This window comes from Panthera uncia, chromosome D1, assembly GCF_023721935.1.
Source record: "Panthera uncia isolate 11264 chromosome D1, Puncia_PCG_1.0, whole genome shotgun sequence".
Taxonomy (NCBI): domain Eukaryota; kingdom Metazoa; phylum Chordata; class Mammalia; order Carnivora; family Felidae; genus Panthera; species Panthera uncia.
In genome coordinates, this window is record NC_064808.1 from 81,596,535 (window position 1) to 81,614,659 (window position 18,125).

At 51.5% G+C, this 18,125-nt stretch overlaps 1 protein-coding gene across 1 annotated transcript in view; it reads left to right on the top strand.

Moving 5' to 3' along the window:
- The first annotated feature begins 3,966 nt into the window (after positions 1-3,966).
- The window catches only part of IGSF9B (immunoglobulin superfamily member 9B), a 36,074-nt gene continuing 21,915 nt past the window's right edge, over positions 3,967-18,125 (top strand). The window contains exons 1-10 of the mRNA XM_049654068.1: positions 3,967-4,293; positions 6,051-6,197; positions 11,655-11,806; positions 12,077-12,194; positions 13,531-13,672; positions 13,978-14,123; positions 16,815-16,957; positions 17,272-17,412; positions 17,497-17,613; positions 17,896-18,046. Of these exons, the coding sequence (XP_049510025.1) occupies positions 3,999-4,293; positions 6,051-6,197; positions 11,655-11,806; positions 12,077-12,194; positions 13,531-13,672; positions 13,978-14,123; positions 16,815-16,957; positions 17,272-17,412; positions 17,497-17,613; positions 17,896-18,046 (1,552 nt within the window). The 5' untranslated portion in view covers positions 3,967-3,998. The remainder of the gene's footprint in view (positions 4,294-6,050; positions 6,198-11,654; positions 11,807-12,076; positions 12,195-13,530; positions 13,673-13,977; positions 14,124-16,814; positions 16,958-17,271; positions 17,413-17,496; positions 17,614-17,895; positions 18,047-18,125) is intronic.

The window sequence follows — 18,125 nt, forward strand, 5'->3', positions numbered from 1 at the left end:
GGCACAAGGGCTGTGCCAGAGCCTGGCTCCTCATGGTTCTATGTCCACAGGGGATCCAATGGCAACCTGGACTTGGCTGCCTGCTGGGCACCACCTGGCCTAGAGAGCAGGAGACCTGTACCCTATGGGCTTCCTGAAAGGTCAGCCAGACTGCAGGGGCTACCTCATCTTCCTTTGTTCTCCTGCTTTCTCTACCCTATCCTGGGAAAACAACTCCAAAGTGGGCTGGGCAGAGCCCCAAGATGCAGATTTGCTCGGCTTAGGGTATTGCTGTTTCCTGCCTTCTCTAAAACAGGTATGTGGAATCCAGGGCACCTCATGGGCTCCTACCACCCTCACTCCTGCAGATGCCAGTTTCCCCTCTGAGATTGTTGCCACACCTCTTTGGGCTGCTGTAGGCTTCTTTGGTGGGGAAGGGGCCTGGGGGTGTCTCTTCCTCTTGCAGCCCCTCCTCACTTCAGGTCACTTTCTATCCTTTCCTTCTCCTCCTCTTGCCCCCTGCCCACTGGCAGTTGCTCCAGTCAATCTGCTGGGGAGAAGCCCACTTGCTTCTTGAACGAATAGCCTCTGCTCTGTCTTCCTGATTCTGGGCTCCTATGAAGGCCTATGTCTTTGGGTCCTCTGTGCCCCAGAGTTCTCTTTCTTGCTGTGGGCTGGGCTCTTCCTGTGTCAGGTTTGCACTGTGTCTGTCTCTGTGTCTCTCTCCTTCCTGGTTTCTTGAGTCTCTTTCAAAGTCTTCAATTTGGGTTTGGTGTCCTAGGTGAGAGTTTCTCCTCCATCAAGCACCCCTTCCCTATTTACTGCCACCCTGTTTACTTTTGTTTCTTGCTTTGAGCTTTTCTAGAGAAAGTGTCTTATTAGACATGCTTTGGCTCAGGAAGGATCAGGCTTAGGAAGAAGTGCTTGTAGGTGATGGAGTGAGAGTGCTGTGTGTGTGTGTGTGTGTGTGTGTGTGTGTATGTGTGTTGAGGAGTTGAGGAAGGTGATAAATACTTCAGGGTTCAGAAAACCAAATGGGTTGAACCAAGTGCAGAGGCTGGGCCAGGAGCTCCCACGCCTCTGCTTTCTTCTTGGGAAACTCCATCTCTTTCTGCCTTGCTTATCATATTTGGGATGCTTATCTCACTGAGTCCTCTCTCCAGCTGCTTGTCCCTGGTTGAAAGGGTCCTTGTGCAGAGATGAGGGATGGGGCTGACTGGCTTGGGGGTGGGCCTTGGGTTGGGTGCTCAGTCCTGAGCCCAGGGGCTGGCTGGGGGTGGAAGTGGAAACCTGGAGCCAGCCCCAGTGCTGGGGGAGGTGTGAATGAGGCTGCCTCATTGCCAGGAGGTGAGAATGAGGCAGCACTGAGCAGCAGGCACTGTGGGAACCCATTTTGGAGCCAACCTACCTCCTGGCATTGCTCTCCAGAGCCCTCAACCCCAGTAGCCATGGTGCTACAGAGCCGAGCTTCACTGCTAAAAGTGGGCAACCACCTGCTCAGCAGAGCTGGTCATTTCCTTTGCCTCTCTGCCTCTTGCCTTAGGCTCTAGGGGCCAAAGCCCTGGGAAGGGGTCCCCTTCTGTGGAGAGCCTCTGTCCTGCACACCAGGTAACTAGGCCCTGGAATACCTCCTTCCTCTTCTCCCAGGCTCCTGTATTTCCTCCTTTACCCTCCTGGAAAGTCTGTGCTATACACACACAGTCACAAACGTATACACACTCACACATGCAGCACCCCTCCCCCCGACTCATCCTTGTCCGTTTGCTAAGAGCTAGTCATCTGCACACAGGCATGTATCCACATATACATCCTTTTGCCAAGAGCAGCCTCATATACACATTCACATATGCACACACACATTGCTCCCCCTGTTCACACATGGTGCCCACTGTTTGCCCATTCTTTCTGGGTCCAGGATCAGCCTTTGTGCTCCTGGAGGCTAGGAGGCAGGCTCTGTCCTTATCCAGGTGCCTCTGGGGCTGTGGGGGAGGTGCCTGCTGCAGCTGGGCCTTCTTGGAGCTTTCCCTGAGGGGTTGGAATTCAAACCTAGCCTGAAGCAAGGTTGGGGGTGGGGGTATTGGGAAACCTGCTGGGGCCTCTGGCAGGTGAGTGCAACACTCCGCTCTGCTCCAAAAATACTCTGTGATCTTAGCTCTTTCTCTAGAAAACAGTGATGTCACCAGTAGCCAATCAGCTTCTAGAAGGGCTTGCCTCCTCCTCCTTCCGCAACTTAGGGAGGAGAGAGAGAGGGAGAGGGGGATGGGGAGGGAGAGAAGGAGAGACACAGATGAACAGCCAACATGCAGACCGACACAGAAAGACGCAAACACAGAAACATAAGCACATAGAGGTATCTCCACACAGAAAAGCAGGCAGAATCCCTTCTCAGTGCATAGGTGAAAAGAAATCCACATATTTCCCCCAATACACACACACACAGACAAACCAAGAAAGACAAGTAGAAGCATCCACATAGAGGGAGAGCTAAAGAGGAAGAGACAGAGACAGAGAGACTTGAAGATTTGAGATGGAACAGCACAGAGACACATGAAGAAGGAGTAGGAGAGAGACTTCTGTCTCAGAACCAGAAGACAGAATCAGAGAGACAGACACATAGAAAGAGCCAAAGACACAGAGACATGAAGCAAAGAGAGAGATGAGAGAAGGAGACAGGCAGTAGCACACAGGGGTCAGAGATGCAGTAAGAGTCAGATACAGAAGCACCATGACAGATAGGCAGACAGACAGACAAACAGACACGCTGTTCTTCTGGGCATCCTTTCTGTGTTGGGAGGGTCCATCAGCTCTTGGCTTTGCACTGCTAGTAGAGCAGCTGCTGTCCTTGGTGCTGCCTGGAGCGGCCCAGCAGGGACTGGGAGGGGAGGTGAGTTTGGATGGGGAGAGCCGGGGAGGTCTCCTCTGTAATTGTGTTGGGTAGTGTGAGGGAAGCCAGGAAGAAGAGGCCTCTCCAGGCTGTCCCTTTCACTGGGAAGCAAGCTGGACAAGGTGACTTTGTGGGCACGGAGGCTTCATGCGGGAGGGAGCAGTTTCAGGCTGGAGGTGGGGGTGGCATGCCTCCTGTAGGGGCTCATGAACAGGCTGACCAGTGAGAGAAGCAGTGCCTGAGTTAGCCTGTCCTCTGTGTCCTCCAGCTTGTGGGTGGGGATGGGTCTCTCTCCACTTTGCCCTTCTGCTGCCAAGAGGATAGGTGCACCCTATCCAGCCATATGTTTTATCATCTACTAAAGGTGGGATGATTTCTCCATAGCTGGCTGAATTTAGCAGCCCCAGGATCCCTGCTCTGCCCCCAGCATACTGCTATCCTAATGGTGATGTCTTGGGCTTGGAATTTGGAGGGCTGGAGGACCCTTCTGTTCCCCTCTTTGTAGCAGGTGCGGTGGGGCGTGGGAGGGAGGAGCCTGGAGAGGCTAGTCAGGCCTGTGGGGTTTTCCCTCTGGTGTTGCCATGAGCAGCCTCTGCTCAGCTTGTTAGGGATTCCCCTGCTCCTGTATGGAGTACTCTTGTTTTGTGCTGTGAACATCAGGCTGAGCTGGGGGTGGGGCGTAGGAGGAGGCTGGCTCTGCAGCTCCTACCAGGCTCTGGTGGGAAGCATCCTGCACAGGAAGAGATTCCATGTTTACCCTCCGCTACAGCAGGCTTCTGTAACCCAGGCTGCAGGTCTCCACAGAGAGGCTGAGGCCCCTTTACTTTCTCAGTAGCCAGACTCCTTAGGACTGTTGGGAGTTCAAAGGAGGAGGATATGGTCATGGATCTGCTCTTTGGGATTGGGGAGGGAAGGTTTGGCATGCAGGACTGGAAAGAACTGCTTCTCTCTCCTCTTCTCCCCTTCCTACCTGTCTCAGGTTCATGGATAGCTGGGGCCCCCAGAGCTGTGGGAGGTATGAGCAGAGAGGGGATTAAGGGGGATAAAAATGTATTGGGGACCTTCTGGGAAGTGACTGGACTACTTTTCAGGAGGAGGGCTGGGGTGGGCCGCTGGCCTTGGGGAGGAAGTGGGAATGCAGAGGTCCCTAGACATGGGCTGCCTCTTGGGCGGCTGGGGCAGGATCTCCTTGTCATTTCCCTTTGTGCATCCCAACTCTGCTGACCCATTAGCTGCCCACGGCCTTCGAGAGGAGCCTGAGTTTGTTACTGCGAGAGCCGGTGAGGGCGTGGTCCTGCGATGCGACGTGATTCACCCAGTGACGGGACAGCCCCCGCCCTATGTTGTGGAGTGGTTCAAGTTTGGGGTGCCCATCCCTATCTTCATCAAGTTTGGCTACTATCCCCCTCATGTGGACCCTGAGTATGCAGGTAAGTTCTGGGCTGCAGGGGGCTGCTTGTTTCCTCTCCTGGTTTTTGCTCTCAGTGGTTATGGTCATGGCACTCTTCCTCCTGCCTTTCTATTGCTTCTTATCTTTCTCACTGGTCTGTTATCTTTTCTCCATAGTCTCTGCCTCTTTCCTCCCATCGTTTGCACTTTGGTAGGTTTTAATTAAGTGGTGGGGAGGAGAGGGAAGAGGAGGTGGTGCAGACACAAAGCATCACTGCACAGCTATGGATGTGTAGGGGCAGAGGCAGGAGTAAGGACAGGGAAGCCTAGAGAGCCCACCATGCAGGGGAGGAGAGCTTGGCAGAAGGGGAGCTCTGTGCAGAAAGAAGCTGAGTCAGAGCCCTGCTGCCCTTGGCCACGTGTGCTGGTGGCACTGTAGACTTTGTTCTGTCTGCCTTTGCCCACTCCCTCCCTCTAGCTCTGAAGTTGGGGCCTCATCCCATCCGTGAGCAGTGGAAGTAAATGTCTGAGGCTGGTCCGGGCAGTGCTGTGGCTGTGGCTTGCACCTGCTGTATGCTTCCTCTGCTGCTCCAGCCTCTCTCCTCCTGGTCCCCTTGGTGTCTTGCTCTGTGGTTCCACCTGCCAGAAGGGGCCTCACTGTGAGTCATTGCCAGTGCCTGTCTGCCAGCCTGCCAGGGAGGAGAGCATGGGACATGCATGCGTGTAGGAGTGTGTGCATGCACGTGTGCATATGTGTGCTGGAATTTTAATGGAAGACAGGAAGCTGGCAGGACTTTGAGGTCAGACTTCTGAGGTCTGATTTGCATCTCTCAGAAAGCTTCCATTTATCTCTCTCTCTCACTCTGTTTTTGGCCATTTGATGCTCTGGTTTTTAGGCAGATTGCCAGTGTTGAGACAGGATGAAAACTGAGAAGGTGGTGACATGGCATTGAGGGCTGGGCTGAGGTGGTGGGTGAGGGGAAGGTGGACCCTGAGGGCTGCTTTGTATCCTCATTTTAGACTCCCATTCTGCTTGCTCCTGCCTCAATTCTTACCATCTCATCACCATGAGTGAGACAAAGATGGCCTCCTAATGGGGAGGAGGATGGAGTTAAGGAGGGTAGCTGGGGGGCCTTTGCTCTGCTTGCCAGCCCTGTCCTCATTCTTGGGCTTATGGGCTCTGGCGTCTTAGCTCTTGGGGACACTGGGTTCTGGCTAGATGTGCAGTGCCTCAGGCATGGGCAGCAGCACCTGGAGGGGACCTCTCTACCCTGGTCCCTGGCCTGCCTTTCCTCTGCTTTATCATAGGGAAGACAGGCAGAGAGATGCTGGTGGTGGGGACCCAGGTGGGAGAAGGATGTCACTCAGCCTGAATTGAGGTTTAGGGCCTGCTCTAGAGTCCCATACCTCACCTTCTTCTATTTGCACCTTTGCTTCCCTCCCTCGCTCCCTCCCACTCTCTTTCTTCAGCTCTGCATCCCCCATGCCTTTCCTTTATCCCAAGAGATCTCCAAAAGAATAGGAGTATTCTGAGGGACTGAGGTTCTTCCCAGGGCCAAACCCAGAGTTACAGTTGCAGTGGGGCTGGGCCAGCCGAGACTGGGAGAGTGGCTCCACGGCAAGGCTGCGTGCCTTTTCCTTTCAGCCTACTGCCTGGGATTGGTGCGAGGTGTTATTTTGGGGTCCTATCATGGGAAATGGCTTGAAGGTTACAATGGGTCCTCTGCCTTTGGCAGGTGTCACACTGCTAGCCTCACCCTGATGGCCTCCTGGGCTTTTGTCCACTTTCTTCCTGCAGGCCGGGCAAGTCTTCATGATAAAGCATCCCTGCGACTGGAGCAGGTTCGCTCTGAGGACCAGGGCTGGTACGAGTGCAAAGTGCTCATGCTGGACCAACAATATGACACCTTTCACAATGGTAGCTGGGTCCACCTTACCATCAATGGTGTGTATGGGCTTATTCCTGGGGCTGGGCGGGTGGGAGATGACCCAGAAGACTGCTCTCTGAGGACCTGCTTTAGGCGAAGCCACTATTCCTGCCCCAAATCTCTGCCACAAAGAGGAGCCTCATCAGGGCCGGGCCCCATTGCATTAGTAGCTCTCACCTCCTACGCCCCTTCAGTTGTCTTCCTAGAGCCTTGGGTTAACAGAGGTGCATAGGAGGAGCAGCTCCCTGAGCACGAAGTGGGGTTTGCTGTGGGTGGTGGAGTCAGAGTTCCTCAGAGGGAGGTAAGTAGCTGGTTCTTGGAACCAGGAGGTTTAAGGCTTTGTCGAAGCCCAGTTTATACCCTCTGGCACCATTTCCCAGCCTTGGGAAGACCCTGCTAGTCCAAATAATGGCTTCTTGCTCTAGTGGGATTTCTGGAGCCCCACCATAACCATTTTCCTTTTTAGGTTAATATCTTGGTTCCTTGTTAAATATGTTCATTTGAGTGATATGTAATGAGTGTCTGTTGTGTGCCTAGCCTTGCACTAGGGGAAGAGAAATGATGGTGAGCCAACCCAGACATGGTCCCTTCTTGTGCTGGGTTTACTGTCTAAGAAAATGTAAGAATCCTGTGAAGAGTAACCGTTTTAATGGCTATCAGTTATTATAGTTCAGTTAAGTTAACTGCTATGTGTTGATGCTTTTCAAGTGTTTGGGAAAAGGCAACAAAGCCCTTTGCAGAGGCCCAAGTGACTTAGTTGAGTTCCCAGTGCTGGTGCAGGCTGGGGGCCTGATTCTAAGGCTGTGACCACACCAGGGGTTGGGCCCTCTGCGTGCATTCCACAAGAGAGTCTCTCTTATGTCCCTGGGAGTCCTTACTTGGGAAGAGATACTCTAGAGGAGCCAGGAGAAGCTGGAACTGTGGAGAAAAATCTGGAGAAGTGGCATATATGCTTTGGATGTGCCACACAGAGCTTGGGTCCTTGTGGTTTTGATATCTGTGACTATAGATGCTGTGGTTGGGAGAGAGAAATTGATGTTGTTCCTGGCTTGGAAGTTTCTCATAGTATTGATCTGCTCTGAAGGATGGCTCTCTCTGCCCTACCTTGTGGGGTTGGGTCATTCCTCCCAAGGGGGCCAGACCATGTTCCTTGGCTTGAGAACCTCTCCAGGGTCCTGAAAGAACAGAGTATTTTAGCCAGGGCACTGTTATCTGAGAAGAGCAGAGTTAACGATGGTGGTCCTAGAACAGTGTTGGTCTAGGCTGCCCAACCCATTAGATATAGTTGGCTCCCCTCAGTCAGTCCAAAGAGACTGATTGGAGGCTTACTTTAAGTCTTGGGTGGGCTGTCCCCACCACATAGCAAGCTTTTGAGTCACCTCCTTTTGATGCCAGCTGTTGTGTGTGCCGAGAATGAAAACTCATCTTAATATTAGCCCAAGCAAAACATAATTAGGAAGGTAAATCTGCTGCTAAAAGCTTCGCTGATTGAACACCGAGCCAAGAGCCCCCACGTTGCTTTCTTTCTCTCTTATGCCCTTTCTAAACTGGGCTATAATCTCCAAGAACCACCTTGTTTTCCCTTCATGTCCTCCTGGCAGTGCCCACTTCAGTGACCTGAGACATCAGGTGTTCAGTAGGCACTCACATGACAGGAAGGTAGAATTTAGTTGGAGATTGTGTGTTGTATTACATCTCTATATTAGTTTGCACGAGTGGGAATTGGTTCTGTGAGAATTCACAATGACTTAGAGTGGAATAAGCATGGGAGAAGGCCTTGAAAAGGTTTGGTTTATTTCATGCATTCAGTAGCTGTAAGATCCCAGGCAACTCTCTGGGCATCAACTCCCTCAGTTACCAAAACCAATGCCTGTTTGCAGAGCTGTTGTGAAGATCAGGTGAAATGCTGTGTAAGAAGGTGTCCTGCCCAGTGTCTGTGACATTAATTACATGTGGGTCAGATGCTGGCCATTCTCTTTCTCAAGAGAGAAAAAAGATGAAATCAAATGAAATAGTAGTGGCAGGGAGGTGGTATACAGGAAGGTCCTCAGACTGGAAGATGCAGAGGACTGTAGTAGTTTGAAAGTTCTTGTAAACTCACCAATAATTATCCATTCATAACACATCTTGAGTCTTGGCTTTTAGTATTTACATGAGTAACCTGTATATCCTGGGCCTGGAGATCAGGCTGGAGTGCTTTTTGTAGATTTTGTAAATAAAGGGAAGTAACACACACACACACACACACACACACACACACACATCTTGGATATTTGCTCTGTGGCAGGCTCTGGGGACACAGCAATGGGCCCAATCCAGACTCAGCTTTAAGGAAACTTCCAGAGGCAGTAAGTCCAGAGAAAATTGCAATATGGGCTTTGGGAGAACAAAGGAGGGAGAACTTCTTTGAGGGAAGGACTCCTGTGCAGAGACCCAACTAGGGAGGAGGAGTTAGCCGGGTGCAGGGGTATTCCATGCAGAGGGAACAGCATGCCCAGATGCCCAGATGGAGAGTCAGTGCATTCATAGAGGTTGTTTATAGAAAGTGTTGGCCAGAAAAGCTAAGAATGTTCCCTCATCTGCTCCAGGGTTTAAACTGGGGCTTTGCCCTTACCAAGGAGCCTGCCTCCCAAGTGGATAGATTAGAGCAGACACATTTGAAGGTGAAAGAGCTGTCTCCCTTTATTCCCTCCTGCTTTCACCCCCAGTTCTGAGGTTCCTTCCAGCATAAATATTTCCATCATGGAAGGAAAGAGTCTGGAGTGCCAGCATTCCATTGCTTCCAAACTAGAATGTTTAGTGTCAGGCATTTTCTGACAGAGATCACCTTTGGAAAATGAAAGGCCAGTGAAAAATTAGAATTACAAATGGTCTCAATCTCCTTCTGTGTTTTCTTAAAGACCAGTTGGGTGGAAACAGACCCAATTATTCCTTTATCACATAAAATACCCAAAAAGCCCAAGCCAAGTCTTGCTTTACATTGGTGAATTACTTGGAGGAGAGGCCAGTCTATTTCTAACCTGCACTATTAATTATAGAGCACTTGTAAAAAAGAATTAAGCCTAGAAATGCAGCTGGCAAGCTAACACCTAATTCTGTAAATAATTGAGAGTCAAACCATTGTTTTCCTGAAAACTCGAGATTGTTCAAAGCACTTTCCTGATTAGCACCTAAATAATAAAGTAATTATGTAATTAGTAATTAATTTGTCACTTCAGGACATAATTTAATTTATTATCTTTTCTTTTAAGCTTGACACCAGAGGTAATGAGGCTGTGGCTATATTTCCAGGGACAGGCCTGGCAAGAGGGGCTCTGTTGGAGATGAGCACACATTCCAGAGCAGCACGAGAGGCCTGGAAGCTAGAATTCCAGAATCCCTTTATAAGGATTTGGGATGGTTTTTGCCATCATTTTTATTATATTAGATGCTGGATGAGTATTGATGTGCTTGAAGGTGTCCATTGTGTGTGTTTTGTGTGTGATGAACTATGCTTCTTAATTCACTCAGTATTCACTCTCCAAGTGCCCTCTGTGTGCCCACACTGAGTTAAGGGCTTTGGAAATGATGGAAGAAAGTGGTGTTGCCATGGTCTTGTTACTAGGAAGTTTTATGTGTTTGAATTTGTGTTGGTCTGTAGGTGTGTGTATTTATGTACATTTAATTCATTCATCCATTCAGCAGACATTTGTTGAGTGCTCTGTTACAAGCTAGGAACTGTGCTAAAAGCCAGGCATGCAGTGTGATCTACTGAAAAGATCTTTGTTCTCAGGGAGAGTCAGTGATCAGTACTTTAAAGAAAATAAAATAGTCTAAGGGGGTAGAGAATGTTAGAAGTGCTATCTTAGATGGGCTGACCACTTAAGGCAGAGATAGCATTTTAGCGAAGATTTGCATGAACCAAAGGAGTGAGGTCTGGGTACAGAGAGGGCAGCAAATGCAAAGGCCCTGAGGTCGGACATTCTTAGCACATTTGAGAAAGACAAAGATGGCCAGGTTGGCTAGAGCACAGTGAAGGGGTATATGGTAGCAGACGAGGTTGGCAGAGCAGGGGGCAGACAGTACCAAACCTCAAAGCACTCTGACTGGTTTTCGGGGCAACGCTGTCTGGAGAGGTGACACCTATCTCAAAGCTTCTCTCTCTCTTTTTAAAATGTTTATTTTAGTTTTGAGAGAGAGTGTGAGCCAGGGAGGAGCAGGGAGAGAGGGGGACAGAGGATCTGAAGCAGACTCCAGGCTGACAGCAGTGAGCCCAACGTAGGGCTTGAACTCACAAACTGTGAGATCATGACCTGAGCTGAAGTTGGACACTCAACTGTGTGAGCCACCCAGGCGCCCCTCAAAGCTTCTCACTGATGCCTCAGATGTTTCTGGGGAGATGACAATGATGATAGTCATGGCAAAATAACCAACATTTCACACGTATCTACATTCACAAGATCCCTTTCACAAACCGTATCTCACTTATTCCTCACCTCAATACTGGAGGGGGCCAGATTTGGGTAAAGCCCAGAGAGGCTGAGTAACTTGTCCAGGGTTACCCAACTAGTGGCAGGCTGCACTGTAACTTGGTCTTGACCTTTGGGTACCTTGAGATGAGCTAAAAATGTCCTGCCTCAGCCAGGCATTGTGAACCCTAGGACTCAAGGTTAAAAGTGGGGCCCCTTCTTGTCACTTCAAAAGCAATGAAAGTCCAAGAGGTTAAGATTGATCTGATTGCCTCTACAAGCAGCTAAGACTGATGAGACTGAGTCTCTGAACAGTTGATTATCCAAACAGGATGGATATTGGTCAAAACTACAACAATGCAGGTGGTAGTGTGGGGATAACCTGGCATAATCAGAAGAAAATTAAAAAAGGAGTAATCTGCAGAGTGGGCTGTCTTTCTGTCTGGATGCCAGAAAAGGAAGAAGGTGGAAAATTTTCTCTGCCTAATCTGGAAGAGTGAGATTCCTTGTCACCATGGCCTGTGGTCTGTAGTAGGCCTAGATGGAGCTCAGGTGGGAGACATCCTGGAAATATGGGGCCTGACTGGGCTGGGGTTAAGGAAGTTGGAGTATCAGGGATGATCTTTAGGTGAAAGACTGGAGTGGGGGGTGATGGAACAGTCTGGAGCTAGTAGCAAGTGTGTGCTCTGCAAGTCATGGGAGCTGTGCTGTTTATCGCTTTGTCCTTAGTGCTGAGCATGGTGGCCTCCTTGTAGGTGCTCAGCAAATATTTGTTTATTGGGAATTAGCCAAGAACAATGGGAGAATATTAGAATTTGCACCCAGCCAGACTGACTTTGAAATTCAGGTCTCCTCTTCTCCTGTAAAACTCAGGCACAGAGGATTTTACTTGTGTCCCCCTTCCTTCCTTTATCCTAGCACCTCGCGGAAGGTTAAGTATGAACACAATGGCCATGGTGCCTAGCGTGGGTGGGCACTGCATGCAGGGCGGTAGCCTGGCTAATCCCACCCTGCATCTCTCTGCAGCTCCTCCCACCTTTACGGAAACACCCCCCCAGTACATCGAGGCCAAGGAGGGCGGCAGTGTTACCATGACCTGCACAGCTTTTGGGAACCCCAAGCCCATTGTCACATGGCTGAAGGAGGGGACACTCCTAGGTGCTAGTGGGAAATACCAGGTAAGTGTGGTTCTCCATTGGGGCTGCTGCACTTCTCCTTGCTTGCCCTTCCTTTGCCTCCTCCCTCTCCACGGTGGTCCCCTGCTTCATGTGACCAGTAACATTGCACAGCAGGCAGCCTTGTTGGTGTCTGTGGTTGAAGGGAGATGAATGGAGTGCCTGGCTCCATATCCCCCTAGTGCATGAGCCCTGAGGCTATCTCTGCCTGAGGAGATAGCCCCTGGTGGGGCCCCAGTGTGGGTGCTGAGCTCCATCTCTCTTTGGCCCCAGGTGAGTGATGGCAGCCTGACAGTGACATCGGTCAGTAGGGAGGACAGAGGTGCCTACACCTGTCGCGCATACAGTATCCAGGGGGAGGCTGTTCATACCACCCACCTGCTTGTCCAAGGTAAGAGAGATTTCTCTGGCTTCTTCATGCCTCAGACCTTTTACAGGGACTTCCATCCCATCTGAGCTGCAGAGGGGTTTGCCCAGGGCACGACTGGCACAGCTGAGGTAGGTGGAGAGATGGGCAGCTCATGAGGAGTGGGGTTGGGCTCCCCCTGAGCATTGTGTAGTTCATAGCCCGAGTGCCCATGGTGGCCTGTTGTGGCCATCACACGGGATGACAGGAGGCACCATGTTGATGGTTACTCTGTCTGAGTAGTGTCCTGCTGTACCTCCATCTTCCCCAGGGGAGAAGACCTCCCTTAGGTTTCCACCCTGTTAGTGACGGCTTCAATAAATAAAGATAGGAATTCAATCCAAGCCTCAGACATTTAAAATAACACTGAGGGCATTTGGCAAAGCTGGGGTCTGCATGGTCAGCACTGGGAAATGCCAGTCTTCCCTGCCTGGGGCCCCAGTATGCCCCAGAAGGACTAGCGTCAGGATGGCAGAATCTCTTTGTACTGAGCCCATCCACCCTCTTTGCCTCCCACCTGCTGCCTGCTGAAGGAGCGGGTGAGAGCTAGTGGTGGCTGTCTGGGCTGCCAGGCCTGCTGAGATACATGTTCTTTCTGCCTCCTTCTGACTTGGAGTGTTGAGTGGCAGCATGGACCAGAGGTCCCTTTGTAGATTGGAGAAGAGTTGCCCACTCTCAGGAGAGAGCCAAGTGGCAGCTGTGGCCTATCTGGAAAGCTAGCACCAGGGAGTTCTGGGATTTCACTCTCTGTTTACTCTGCTATCCCCCTGCCTCCTCTCCCCAAATCTGCCCTCTTGACCTCTGGTTGATAAGCAACACAAGCCTTTTAACTCCTTTAGAAGCAAGATTATTCCTTGCTCTGGATTGAAAAGAGTGGCCTTTGTCCCTCATACATGTCCCCTGCTCAGGTTCTGCTGGAGAGAAGGATGAGCAGGAAGGGGTATGTATGTCTATGTGTCTAGGGGTGAGATGGCTGGTTTGGGGAGCTTGTGCATGGAGGCAGGGTGCAGGTATACACCAACAAGAGTGTCCTGCAGCTGGATCAGGGGGCTGGGGCTCACTGTGGTCACACCCCAGGACTTTTTGCATCTCTGGGACCTGTAAGGAGAGTAAGAACGTGAGTGCTAGCAGTAGCTGGAAGCATCTCTGTGGCGACTGCCCAGGGTTGTGCTGTTGCCTCTTGAACCAGTGCTACCCTCCAGCTCCCTCCTGGAGTTTAGGCACTGCTTGCTGAGACCTCTCAGAGCTTCCTGGGAGGTCCCAGCACTGCTGTGCTCCCCTCCCATACCAGGTAAGGTTATGTTTATTTCCTATTCCCTAGGGCCTCCCTTCATCGTTTCCCCTCCTGAGAACATCACTGTCAACATATCCCAGGATGCTCTGCTCACCTGCCGGGCAGAGGCGTATCCCGGCAACCTTACCTACACCTGGTATTGGCAGGACGAGAACGTCTACTTCCAGAAGTGAGCATGCTGCCCTGCCCTCTCAGTGGGGTCCCCAGACACCAGGCCTCCCAGGGGCAAGGCCTCTAAGCAGGGGCTGCTGCAGGCTGCTCTTGGGCTCTAGGAGCTTGCAGAGGGGAGGTCTAATCTGTCCCTCATGCAAGGCCAGTGTCTGCACAGAGTGGCCTTGAGATGGGCCAGGAATATGAGGAGGCTCTGGCTCTCCTTGCCTCGTTCACAGAGAGGGGACTCCTTGCTGCCTTGCTCCACTGTCTCATGGAAGACCCTCTTCCCCCACCCCTCCTTGTCTCTTTGTGTGTTTGTAGTGACCTGAAGTTGAGAGTGCGGATCCTGATCGATGGGACCCTGATCATCTTCCGGGTGAAACCTGAGGATGCAGGGAAATACACCTGTGTTCCTAGCAACAGCCTGGGGCGCTCCCCTTCTGCCTCAGCATACTTAACTGTGCAGTGTGAGTAGGGATAGGGAGAGCAACACGTGGTGGGGGTTCCGGAAGATCCAAGCCACATTAGCCAGACTGGAGGCTGGAGGATAGTAAGAGACCGAGTGTCATTTGAGGGAATGTGGGCAGAGGAATGACAGGAAGCAGGGATAGCCCAACATGAGGCCAAGACTTGGGCTGGTCAATTGAGGTGAAACAGTGCTTGCTGGGTGTCCTCTATGGGCCAGGCATCACTACAAGTGTTAACTGATTCATTCCATCAGTCAACAAGCTTAGGTTGGATTCAAGGATCGGTAGACCTTTTGAGCAGTTGTCTTTGTATCGAATGCTAGCCAACTCCTCTCTCTGGATGTTGAATGAGATGGTCTCTGGTCCTTTTTTTTCTCAGGTATATGAGGGAGTGTAGGTGAAGCTGAAGTAGAGTTAGATTTCCTGCCAGCTCTATGCCTTCCCCCACTGTGGACAGCTGTTTGGAGTGAAGGGGACAGAACCCTCTTCTGGGGTGACTTGATCTAGTTCTGCCAGCATCTGGCTCCCTCTTGGCTTTCTTCTAGCTCTTCTCTAGGGTGGTCAGAGATCCAAATGGATGAGCTGCTCCTCATGCCAGAACAATTGAGGGCTTTTGTGCAAGTGCAATAATTCAGTTTGCTAATCTTGAATCCGGCAGTGTAGTCGATGCTTTCCCACCCCCTGGCAAGCTGATCATTGTGAGAAAGAGACAGAAGGATGAGTAATGAGGATTAATTTCTTTCTTTTGATTTGTGGATGGCCCTGTCACTCAGACAACAAAGGCCCTGCCTGGTTACCGTAGGTGACAGGCTTTTCATCACTTGAGGGCTAGTGTGGGAAGACTGCTCACCCGCAAGGGCATGCCGTGGCTGGGTGAGAAGTTCAATAGCCTAGAGATGCCCTGGTCAGCATGTGAGCTGAGAACAAGCAGAAGGACAGTTGATGACCCCAGGAAGTGGGGCTGGTCTCCAAAGCCACTCCACACAGCTGGGTGTTTGCACTTGTCTACTGCTGAGTGGGCGCTGTGGTGGTGGAGCCAAGCTGGACCTTTGAGCCCTGTCCAGCTTCTCACCTCACATGCTTATTGTTTCCTTCTCCATGCAGTGATTTTGCTTGTGGGGACAAAGGCATCATTTTTCCACTTCCATTGTCATCAACTTAAAAAGGGCTTTTAGCATGCTGTATGATGAGTCTAAGTTTTTAAGGGCTATGAGGCCCTAGGAAAGCTATGTGGTGTGACCCAGGACATCAAGCACATCCCACCCTGACCTGCAGTAGGAAAAAGGAAGTCAAGAAGCTATTTAAACATGACTTACCATGTGCCCCAAGCTGTGCTAGATGTGGAGGAGCTAAGGGCAGGGAAGAGTCCACTTGGAGTAGCATCTTGTCTAGCTATGTCACTTGGGCTAGAAGGTGGAGGGGGCAGAGAGAGAACCAGCAGGGGTAGTCTTCAGAAGGATGAGGAATGTAACCAAAAGTAAGGCCCCCATCCATGAAGCCATGGGCCATTCTGTGCTGAGAGGGGTGTGCGGTTTCTGCGTCTTTCCCCAGTGCCATCACCCACTGCAGCTTGTCCCTTTTTACCTCCTTTTTGCCTTCAGAGGGAATCCGGGGGGTGAGATTTTCAGGTGGGTGAGACAAGGATCTTTATTTCTGCTAAAAAGCAGCGTTCAGAGTATTTCCCATTCATAAACCCTTTGAAAATCTTGGAGGAAAAAAAAAAAAAAAAAAACTCTACATACAAAAGAAGGAAGCTATGTCTAAATATATAACTCGGCCTGATATTTATGTAATGCTGTTCTCTGAAGAGCTCCAAATGCTTAAAACATACCAGCTCATTCATCCTCACTGCCTCACTGGAAGTTCTGGATCTTTCTCCTGGTCACCCTCAGGGGAAATTGGGGAGAATGGAAAGGTGATGAGTCACCCACATCACAGGATGTGCTCCTTTTGCTGCTCTCCTGGGAAACTTTCATCCATTCTGTGGCCAAAGCTGATTCCGTATTCCAGCTGCACAGAGGGGAAACTGAGGCCAAGAGGGGCTGGACAGCTAGCAGAATGGAGAGGAGAGGAAAGAACCACTGGTGGTCATGTCTCTGAACACAGAATGTAGAACTGACGTTCCACTTTTGGTTTAGGATGTGGAGCGAGAGAGAGCTGCTTGGTGTCCAAGAGACATTTGGGATGAGGAATGGTCGGTGGAGGATAGGGTCAAATGTTGACTTTGAGTTTGGAGTCTAGGGGCTGGGGAACTGGACATCCAGGGTCCTTAGTCTGCAGTTCAGTCCATGTGTAGGAGCATTTGAGGGGTGTTAGGGATTTAGGCAGGTGAAAACATGCCTTTGGGTGCCTCCAGACATTTGAAACAGAAGTTCTTAAGAATACAGTAGGCTGGGCAGATGAAAAGCCGCCAGCAGCCCACACTGCACTGGGGCAGCCTGATGTGGCCTCCGGGCTTTGTCCGTCTTGTTCCTCATGGTGGTCCAGGTACCTGGCACTGTTGTGAGCACTGAGGACATAGGCAGTGTTTACTGAATGGGTGGATGGGTATGAATGGCAGTTCCTTGGAGTAGGAGTGTCTGTATGAGACCCCGGGGGTTTATGTGGTGGCTTGGCCCCCTGCCCAGATCTCTCACTCCTTGACTGCCCTCCTGCCTTTCTTCTCTCCCACCCCATGCTACCCCTCTACAGATCCAGCCCGTGTCCTCAACATGCCCCCTGTCATCTACGTGCCCGTGGGAATTCACGGCTATATCCGATGCCCTGTGGATGCAGAGCCACCAGCCACCGTGGTCAAGTGGAACAAAGATGGCCGCCCCCTGCAGGTTGAGAAGGTGCTGAAAAGATGCATGTGCGGTCACAGTGAGACTCTCCTGATGCTGAGCTGCTGCCTCTGAGGGTCTGGTTCCCTGTAGGATTCCTCTAGTCCTACCAAAAAACTCTGAGAAAGCAAAGAGCTGCTTCCTGTGGCAGGTCTACACTCTAGTAGAGCTTTTGCCATTCTCCCAGGGAACTTAGACAACCCCTTACCCCACACTAGCTGGTGCTGTGTCCAGGTCTGCGAAGTTAGGTCTGGTCTGGTGGGGGCTGGGACCGAGCTTCTGTCCCCTGACCATTGCTCCCTGTTTTGCTGTCTGTGCTCTGACAGAACCTGGGTTGGACCTTGATGGAGGATGGCTCTATTCGGATTGAGGAGGCCACAGAGGAGGCTCTTGGCACTTACACCTGTGTGCCTTACAACACCTTGGGGACCATGGGCCAGTCTGCTCCTGCACGGCTTGTCCTGAAGGTGAGGCCCAGGGCTGAGAGTGGCCTCCATGGGAGTGGGCAAGCTGAAATGATTGACTTCATGGCCTTGCTGTGCTCTCCCTAGGACCCCCCGTATTTTACGGTGCTACCAGGCTGGGAGTATAGGCAGGAGGCTGGCCGGGAGCTGCTTATCCCCTGTGCTGCTGCAGGGGACCCTTTCCCTGTCATCACTTGGAGAAAGGTACCTTCAGGTTCTGGAGCTCTTGGGAAGTGTGCTGGAGGGGCAAGACCTGGTAGTGCTCTGTTGTGACCGGGCCAGGTGCTGAGCAGTGGGGCTGACTTCTAGAGTGATGGGTGCTCTGGAGGAGGGGCAGTGGGGGTGCGGGCTGAATGTTCGGGCACCACTTGCTCCTCCTGTTCTTGAGCCTCTGATGTGTTGGTGGCTTCTCTTCTTCCCTGCTGACCCGGCTCCTCCCCTGCCGACCCGCTCCTGCCTTCCTCTTTGCCCCCTTGTTTGGCCAAGGTAGGGAAGCCCAGCAGAAGCAAGCACAATGCCCTGCCCAGCGGGAGTCTCCAGTTTCGAGCCCTGAGTAAGGAGGACCACGGGGAGTGGGAGTGCATCGCCACCAACGTGGTCACCAGCATCACTGCCAGTACCCACCTGACCGTCATCGGTACGGGGGCTGTGGGCAGGAGGGCTGTGGTCTGGGCACCGGACACTGTCTACCCTTTCTGGGCATCTTTCTTGAGCTG